General features: G+C 48.0%; 1 protein-coding gene across 3 annotated transcripts in view; it reads right to left on the reverse strand.

Annotated features, from left to right (window-relative positions):
* PLCD1 (phospholipase C delta 1) overlaps nt 1-9,617 on the reverse strand; it is a 51,728-nt gene that overhangs the window by 3,796 nt on the left and 38,315 nt on the right. For all 3 annotated transcript variants that reach the window (XM_017746724.1, XM_017746723.1, XM_008643119.2), the window contains exons 9-13: nt 4,811-4,972; nt 3,343-3,499; nt 2,935-3,051; nt 1,392-1,570; nt 752-884 (exon numbers count right to left, since the gene is read on the reverse strand). In XM_017746724.1, coding sequence (XP_017602213.1) covers nt 752-884; nt 1,392-1,570; nt 2,935-3,051; nt 3,343-3,499; nt 4,811-4,972 — 748 coding nt within the window. The remainder of the gene's footprint in view (nt 1-751; nt 885-1,391; nt 1,571-2,934; nt 3,052-3,342; nt 3,500-4,810; nt 4,973-9,617) is intronic.

Consider the following 9,617-nt stretch of genomic DNA (forward strand, 5'->3'; position numbering starts at 1 on the left):
CAACTTTCACTTGACAGGCTACAAAAATTATTGTAGGTGACGGAAATGGCCGTGAGGTTTAGGAGCCAGGCCAGGTTTATTCAAACAGGAAAGAGGAAAAGGGAAACATTGTTAGCAGGCAGGAAAATATGCACCAGCTTTCCAGTGCTTGGCTCTCACTCCACACAGAAAAGCAGAGTGTGTGTGTTTGTGCAGAAGGCCATAATATTCAAACCCTCACCGCACAGAGGGAAGTCACAGCCATGTCTGACTGATAAGAAATGGTCCTCCAACTTTTGAGATATTCAGATTTCATCTGGGCAACACCCTGAGCAGTTTGAGTAAACTTTGTATGGCCCTACTATAGACAGAGGCTGGAACAGAGAGCTCTGAAGTTCCCTGCAACATCAGTCCTTTGTGAGTTTGTGACATTTTCAGGATACAATCAGCCCCACGAGAAGCTTCCTCTGGGAAGATCCTGGTGAGAACCTCTGCACCCCAGGTCAAATCCAACTGCTTTGGGGTAAAGAGCACTTCCAAAGCTCTACCTCTGCAAATCTGGCAGCCAGCCCCAAAGAACTCACGTGGCTGATGTTGTTTTACAGGGAATTTCTGTCTCCAAACAACAGAAGAAGAATAACACCTCGTGTATCTGCTTAGTGGGGGCAGGCTTGGGTGCCCCAGGCAGGTCTGGGCACAGGGCAGCAGTCTTGCCACGGAACAGAAAAGGGTTCCTGCTCATGGGAGCACAGCTTGGAGGAAACCCCCTCACCATTGTTTTCGATGACTTTGGTCTGCTTCTTGTTGTTGTCCTGCTGGACACCGTGGATCTCTATCGTTACCTTGGGATCCACAATGGAGTTTTTGCTCTTGTTCACCTTTGGCAGCTGCTGACCAGAGATTATCTGTGGAGGAAACACAGGCAGAGGTCAGGACATCACTAGGAGAGGGGGCTCCCTGGAAAATTCCCTCTCCTTTCCCAGGAGTGCAGGATCTGCTGCGAGAGGCTGGTGCTGTCATTTCAGAGCCAGTGCTGTGACATCCTTCACAGGAAGCTGTCATGAGCTAAAGCACCTAAGGAACCCAGCTCCAGCCCAGTTGTCTGGGACAGACAACTTTTCTGACTGTCCCCACAGTGATCAGCTGGCACTTGGGAACACCAGAGGTGACTGCTGACTGCATGTCTGCCTGCACGGTTCTGGAATGACAGTGAATATTGTCATTAACCTATTGCCCAACATTAAACATGTGAGTAGATCCCTGGAGAATCCAAGTCCATGAGAGCCCCCAGATGTGGGAAATCAGCAGGGTTAGGACAACATTGCAAAAAAGGATCAGAAGAAGGAGAAGGTAGAACATGCCCCCCCCCAAAAGTGGATGTTACTGAGGTGTTTTCTGATTTCTATTCTTACTTTAAGCAGGAGCCTCTTCTTTGTCCCCCATGTTCCTTCTGTGATGGATTTTGGATTGAATTTGGTTTGCTCATCCCGAAGGAATTCCGGCTTTAAGACATACCCAGAAAACCCATTGTCCTGGAACCGACCCTGGTACACATCCATTTCTGTGCCTGCTGTCTGGAAATTTAGGGCAACTGCAACATAAATAAATAACTTCAGTCACTCAGATAAATCAATAGGAATCTTTTCATGCTAATTCTGTTCCATGAAACTGCACTTCATGGACATAAACATTGGCTTTTTCACGCTTCAAAGAGCAGTGGTAAACTCTGACCCTCACAGCCTGCTAGCCCTGAGGATTTCTTGCGTTCAGAGATGACAGAGACAGGAGGAACCATTACAGCCATCCTGCCTTCCCCAGGATCAAAAATTGTCCTACATGGAATTTATGCCACCTAGAGCAACTGCATCTTTCAGATAAATCTCTTCATTTCTCCACTGAAGGAGTTCTCTCCTGCAGTGAAGCCAGCAAATCCCTCTCAGATAACTTCTCTGGTTATTTAGCCTCATTATAAAACCTCCTTTCCAGCCCAGATCTGCTTGTTTTCATTTGCCATCCCGAGGGGCATCGATGCCTCTGTTTGGACTAGAGAGCTCCTCACTGTCTGAACTCCTCAGGTGGCAGCACAGAAGCTGTGATCAAATCACCTCTTTATTGTCTGCTGCCCAAAATAGATCAAGCCTCACTGGTGTCCTAACACCAGGCACACTCCTTGTATTCTTCCCAATTTGTCAATACCTTTTTTAAAGGCATTGATGTAAAACCTGGAACACTCTCTGTGAACAGCCTCACTGACACCACACAGGGAGTGCATGTGGGCCCCAGCAGCTCCTCAGTGCTCCCTTGATTTCCTCAAGGATGATTTTAACATCTTTAGCAAAATCTAAGACATCTCTTAAGACACAAAAATTTATCCTGGCCCTGGGTCCTTCACACCCTGTCATATTTGAAGGGTGAAAGCATTTTAAGGCACTCCCCTACTTTTCCACCTGCAGCAAGACTTTGATAACTGCAGTACACTGGTTTTACTGGGAGCTGCAAATACTCAGGGCTTCTGAAAAATCTTATTTTGGGTGTCCAAATACTGAATTCTGGTCAGATAAGGCATGCAGGTCTGCCCTTACTGTACCCCAAGGGAACTGATGGTGCCTCCCAAGGACTGTCCAGAGGCCAGGCAGGGCAAGGGGTGCTACCTGCAGGACCCACGGAGCTCATGCTCCCTCCCCATTTGTTAAATGGCAGTAACTCTGCTGACAGTGAAATTGCAGGGATTTGCACATTAATGTGCAGAAAAGCCTCTCCTAGTGGATTTGTGGTGAGCCAGAAGATGGTCTATGGAAAGTCACCGGGCATTGTTTGGAAAGCTGGTTTCTCCCAGTGACTGCTGAGCCTCCAGCTGCAAAGGGCTTGAGATTCTGCCTCAACTGAAGCCCCTCCACAGCCAGGTCATGGGTGACCCAGACAGGTGAGCCCCTCCAGCCTCCCAGAGACACCCACCGATCTGGCAGCCGACGTTCCACAAGTCCACAGGGCTGTAGTTGGAAGAATCCGTCCTCCAGCCTGCAGGGTAGATACGGCTCAGGTGCCTGATGTTGTGATGAATAAAACTGGTTCCTACAGAGAGAGAAAACACCAGAAGAAAATGGCCCTTTCAGTGATGGGGCTGCTTCTATCTCTTCTTGCTGCTGCTGTGTGTTCCCCTCTGCCTGGCAAGTCTGGCTGAATGGGAACCACCTGCAAAAACACCCTTCTTGGTAACAACCCTAAGGATATTAAGTTCTTCCCACTGTTTCTCAGTAACATGCATGACCAAAGAGATCATAACCCATGTCTTTGGGATGCCTTTTCCACCAGCAGCTGTCTGTTTTTGGGGAACAGGGACAGAGGAGGGCAGAACACACGCACCAGACTCCTGGGCCAGTTTCAGAGCTTTGCTCTCCGAGAACGATGACATCTCGTAGAAAGCCCGAGGATGGTTTGGGTCATCAAAGCCTTCAAAATGGACACTCTTGCAGTAGACAACTGTGTCTGACAGCTCCTTGGCCAGCTTCAAGGTGTCACTCTAGAAACAGGAGAGCAAGAGGTTTGTGGGGAGTTTTTGCTGTCGTGCTCAGAAGTGGTAATTGTGTTTTCTCTATAGGACCCTTGGGGCTTCTCTTCTCCACCTTTTCACATGGAAAGGATGCACACTCTCAACACTCAGTGGCTGCTGGTGTGCCCTCTGTGTCACCCTGTGCAGGAAAGGGTGGAAAAGAATTCCCCCTCTGTTGGTAGGATGCCCTTCCCACTGCTCTCTGCAGGGTCACTTGTATTTCAGCACCCATGTCTGTCTCCAGGTGCTAAACCTTATAACACAGCCTTAGCAATGACTCTTCCATACTGTCCTGGTCCCAGGCATGCAAACTTGGAAATAAAGGGAACAGAAGGATGTTTTAGCCTTCCCAGAGCTTGGGCTTTTCCCCTTTGAACTAGGGAGTTCTCACAATGCTTTGATGACCCCAACTCCACAGCCACATTCACTGGTGCAAGTGAGAGTCCCCAGCTCCCACCAGGGGCAAGAAAATAAAATGACAGATGTCAAAATAATGTACATGTTATTGACTAGAGATCAGAGAGATAAGTAAGACCCTCAAAGAGCGAGCAAATCATCACAGAGAAACACAGATTAGACCAGGTCCAGAGGCAACACCAATCAGTTTTGCCATCGGTGGGGCTGAATGTGTCTGTGTCACCTATGAACCCACTCTGTGAGGGATATGGGCTTCACAAGGACCTGACCTCTGGAAAAATCCATTTCCTCACATGATGGGGCATGTGTAAAGGCCAGCCTCTTCCTCCCAGAAATCATCATACAAATTGCTTTAGTAACTGACCACCCCTTCCCCACGGATCTTCCCTCCCTCCCTCCTCCAGGTCAGAAACGAACAGCCAGTGAGAGTGCAGGTGTATCCCAAAATGAGACTGGAAAAGCCAAAGTCATGACTGTCCCATGACAAAGAGATTTCTGGAAATAAGACAGAGATTGAACATGTGCCCTTCCACTGCTTCTCTAAATGCTACATGGTCTGTCCCCACTGCAGTCTCATTTTAAAAAAGAAGCCAACCTTTGTGCTTGACTGGCTCTGTAAGATCTCTGTTTGTGCTTGGGACAGAGATCATTAAGCTGAGCAAGCACCAGGATCCTCAGCCCCAGCAATTTCAACAATTCACCCTTCTACATCCCCAGCTGAGTAGCTGAAACCACACTGAGACCTGTCTTGGCTGGGAACACATGAAAAATTGTATTTCAACTGATTTTCTTTTTTTGTTTCTTTAGGTGTGGTACAAAACCCACCTAAAAAGAGATTTCCCAGTGGTTACTTCTTTCACTTACCTTCCCCTTCTGCTCTACCTTGGTCTTCACAGATTCATCTTCAATTTCAGCTGCTTCATCTTCATCAGAGACATCCTCAGCCTCCAGGTTGTTGTTCCCATTTATGGGATCCTCCTGCCTGCTCAGCTTCTTGCCTTTCACCAGGATCTTCCCTTTCAATTGCTGCACAAGGAAAAGTGGACAAAATATCTGGTGGGTAGAAAAAACTCTGGCCCACCCTGAAAAGGTCCCTCACTTCAACCAGGGCTTTTACATTTGCATCAGTGACTCATTATTATCCATAGATACAGGTAAAAATAAGTCTGTTTTTACACTGAGGCCCTGCCCTGCCTCTGCCCAGCCTCTGAGACCACAATCATGAGTGTGAAAACCCCAGAGAGCCCAGTGATTCCCCTCTGCTATAGAGCTGACCACCCCTCAACCAGACAACTTAAACAGTTGTGCTGTTAAAGACAATTAAAATACACCTTTTTTTTTTCAAGACTGAAATATTGCTCAGCAAACAAGGCTGAGCCTGGAGGTCAGGGCTGCTGGAAGAAATTTGTGGCACCATTTTTGCCTCTCTGTGTGGCCTGTTGTTTAACCCACCCCTTGCTCTGCAGTGTGTGGTTATAAACCCATGCACAACTCAGGAAACTGTGTGAGATCCAAGCAGGGGCTGAGGCAGTGCAGCCTCTGCTCCACAAACATTTTCATGGGTACGGAAGTCCAATAGGTTCTGGACAGGTGCTTTGTGCACAGCAGACATGGAATTTTAATATGTGAGGGATTTTGCAGGTGAAGCCCTAGGGTGCTGACAGCCTCAGGAGGAGTTCCCAGACCCTTTCAAAGCTACATCCTCTTCTGGGAACAGCTTCTCCTGCCACTGCTCCAGTGGTACAACGCTGACCACAACCAGCAGCACGCACCAGGGTATCACAGCTGGGAGCAGAGGGAGTCCAGGGAGCACATTCCTTGTGCTGAATCAATTCTCTCCAGCCTCTTTCAAGGTTCACATAAAAACCCTCATCACTGATGTATCCTTTGTGCAAGCCCTGGCTGTGGGAGGAAGGCTGGAGCCTGGAGAGGGATGACTTAGAGCCCAAACAAGGCAGCAGCAATGCTTGGGACAGGGAGAAGTATTGAGAAAGGTGGCTGGGGGCAATCTCCAGGTGTGTGGGTTATGCCTTAAAATCAAGAGCACCACTAGACCTGGCAGCTTCCAGGAACAGGAGATTTGCTGCCACCTGGATGTGTTTGGTACTCCTGGCTTTGGGAGGCACAAGATATTCCAGAAAAATTCCATCTTGGAATTAGCCAGTACAACCCCTCAGCCTCTGTAGCACATTCCCCTTTCCTTAGCAACACCCTATATTTGCCTTTTCTGCAACAGCAAAAGCAACAAAACCCCACCACATTCAAATGACAGGACTGTGGAAAACCAAGACTCTTTTATAAAACAACACAGGCATTTTCAAAGAACATGATTCCCCCTTTGTGGGTTCAAGCAAATTGCATCACATCTTTACAGAGACCAGCCCCACTCCTCACCACCTGGCAAAGCTGTGGGTGAAGCTGGGTTTGAGCAGAAATCTGACACTGGCACCTGAGGCAGCAGCCAAGAGCATTTTTATTCAGCTACCACAAATAAGCTGCTTACACTGGGGCACTTTCCCTGTCACTCAAAACCTACACTCAAAGGAGCAGTCAGAGCATAGCAGTACCCTCCTCCCCATCCCCAGACCATCCTCCCAGCCCTCAGCCCTCCTCCAGGCACAGCTCTGCTCTGTTTCTTCACATTCATGGCTGGGAGATTTTCAGAGCCTCACTTCAGTCTGCTGCTCTCATGTCCCTTCCCACCCTCCTGCATCAACACCCAGCTCTACACTGTTCTTCCACCCCAAAATTCAGTTCTGTGTGAGCTTTTAGGCTCTGCTCAACACTTGGGAAGGACAAGCCTGGAAGGATTGCACTGGAAACAGCGAGGAGAGGCTGAGAGCAGCCCCTCTTGTCCCTTGCAGGCTGCAAATACGATCCTGGTATTTAATATATTATCTGCCTTTGCTTTCTAATGCCCCAAAAGAAATGTTATTGCCACAAGTCAGCAGTGGAGAACTAAGGATAAGGTATTTGGGGCAGTCCCCTTCATTCTTAATTGCCAGCAGGTAATTAAGCTTTTTAAGCTTCTCCCATTCAGCCTGCACAGCAAGTGGGAGGTGCAATTTCTGGCACAGACCAATCCTACGTGGCTGAAGAACATCATGAGGAAAGGCACAGCAACACAGCCTCCACTGTGTCTCCTCACCACAGCCCACTCCAGGGGTGCCAGCAGCAGGTCCTCAGTGCTGCTGTTATCCTGTCTAGCCTGTGGTTCCTCTGGGAAACCTTGGATATGGGGCAGAAGCACCCCATGGACACAGGGACACTGCTCCTATGCGTACAAGGGAGAGCAGCCCACGTGCCACCTAACTCAGAGGAGATCCATTTGATAATTTGTCCACAACAAGGAGTGAGACTCACCCCAAAGCGAGGCATTTTCATCCCCATTTCCTGCAAAAGGTGCTATCCTATAGTAGCATTGCAGTGAATCCCCTCTGCACAGGAAGCAAAGTTCTAAATCTGAGAGTTTATCTTCTTTATCGAGGTTTTAAATAAGCTGATATAGACAGACACAAACACACATGTGCCCTTGCTCCATCTCACTTGGTTCCCTTTCATGTGATATTAAGTATTTCTAGCCTGAGGCAAAAGACACTCACCTCATCAGTTCAGCTCTGTTGAGCAGATCCCTTGTCTTAGGAGGAAGCAAAAGCTGAAATACTCAATAAATATTCTCCAAGTAGACCATAAAGCCATTCCAACTGTCTGTGGCATGCCCAAGGTGGACTACAACCTCAGGAAAGGCTACAAGGACACTGGACTGCCCTGAGAATACACAGTGGAACGGCTGCTGGAACAGAGGCAACTCTTGCCCTTCTTCACATGCCCTATAAATAGCATTCCTTAGTCCCCAGAAATGGAGCTCCCCTGCTCTCCCACCTTTTCCACTGCACACTGAACAAGCTCAGCTCTGCAGGTGAAATGGTTCTGACACACTGGGACATGGAAACCATCTTAAAGGAAAGCACTGTTTTGATCAGAAGCAGCAGAGCTATAATGAGCAGAGGATTTTAGAAGATCTGCATACACAGGTTTATCCTACCTGAAAGCTTCCTGCCCCTAAGAGCAACCCAAGAGCCACGGCAAGGTCTGAATTCCAGTTTTCATCTCAGTGGGAATGGAAGATTTGTAAAGTGATCCACCTCAACAAACTTTCTGTGGCTTCAACACCTCCTTTAGAGTCAACAGAGAGAACCAAACACTCCCAGGGTGTGATTCTTCCTCTGTTTGCACAAACACTGAGGAGGAGGTGGACCACACCTCCAGCTCCTCTGACTTTCTCCAAAGGAGCCGTAAGTGAAGTGCTCAGGAACACGGATACACAGGGTCTGAGCACTGCCACCTGACATCCCACTCTCAGGATGAGGACATCCATCTCTCCAGCCTTCTGAGAAGCTGTGAGGAATAACATGTTCACATTCACGAGGAGATGCACAGATCAGATCCACTAATTGATATCACATCTGTGCACGTCCTTCAGCTGCAAACTGAGGTGTTGCACCAGCAATGAGTGGCACCAGGAAAGGGAAAGAAACACATTACTGAAGAAGGTTTTGGAGGATTGAAGGAAACTCAGCTCAAGAACTTCACTCAAGAAGAAGGGGCCCTGGCAGACCCCTGTGCAGATCAGGGATGGGGCAGAAGGGCAACAACCCACCAGCAGCAGAGACTGGATCAGCTCTGTCCTACAACCCTCATGCTGCCTGGAGCTTTCATGTGGCTTTTGGCATTCCATCCTACAGCCTTTAATTCACTATTGGGACCTAAAGACAGCATCTTGGGGGAGATATTTAGATAATCTGTGTAGCCCAATAGTGTTCCTGAATGGAGCCTATTAAATCAGATGTCTGCCCCAGGCTGTGGTATAAATCGTTAGCACAAATCCAAACTGTGTCAATCTTCCTTTAATTACTGACGTTGCCCTGCTGACACAACCGGCAGCAGTCCTTCAACTGCTTGTGTTTACAGCCTTCAGCTTTTTGCTCAGTGGCAGATCCCACCCTTTTCCTGATATTAAAAATACCTTGTTGTCCCAGGTTTCTTCATGTCAACGTCACAAGGGAGTGGAAAAGCCAAGAGGTTCCTGGTTTGTTTTTCCCTCATGTTTCAGTTTCAATGTATTTTACACCCAAAAAAAGTCATCATTTCAGCCCTTTGCACTGTCCTACTTCACATTAGCAGGAAGGCAGAGGAAAGGTACCAGAAGGAAAAGGATAGGTGTTGAAACACTGGAAATTTTTCTCTGTTTAAACTAAATGGATCAATCCTTCCAATGGAGCAAATCAGCCCAAACCCATTCCCTAGGGTAGATCTGGGCACTGTGTTCAGCTGGGGCCATGTGTCTGTTTGGGCAATCAGAGCAGGAGGTTCGATGAGCACAACCATGGAAAAAACATCTTTGGGAAGTTGGGGTCATCCCTTCACACTCACAAATCACACATTGCTTTGCTTGGTGTTTCTCCTTTCTTTCATCATATCATTGCCATCAGCTGAAAAGCCATCAGCACTTCTCCTGATCCTGCACCAGGATAAACACCAAGTCAGGAGAGGGCACTGAAGACATATTTTTCCTACTCAGTAAGAGCCTGCAAAGACTGATCTCCATGCTGGGAGTGTCGTCACTCTGGGAGAGTCACTTCTCCTAAGGGAGGCACCTTGTCTATGCCAG

The sequence above is a fragment of the Corvus brachyrhynchos genome, unplaced genomic scaffold (genome assembly GCF_000691975.1).
Source record: "Corvus brachyrhynchos isolate BGI_N302 unplaced genomic scaffold, ASM69197v1 scaffold18, whole genome shotgun sequence".
Classification (NCBI taxonomy): Eukaryota; Metazoa; Chordata; class Aves; order Passeriformes; family Corvidae; genus Corvus; species Corvus brachyrhynchos.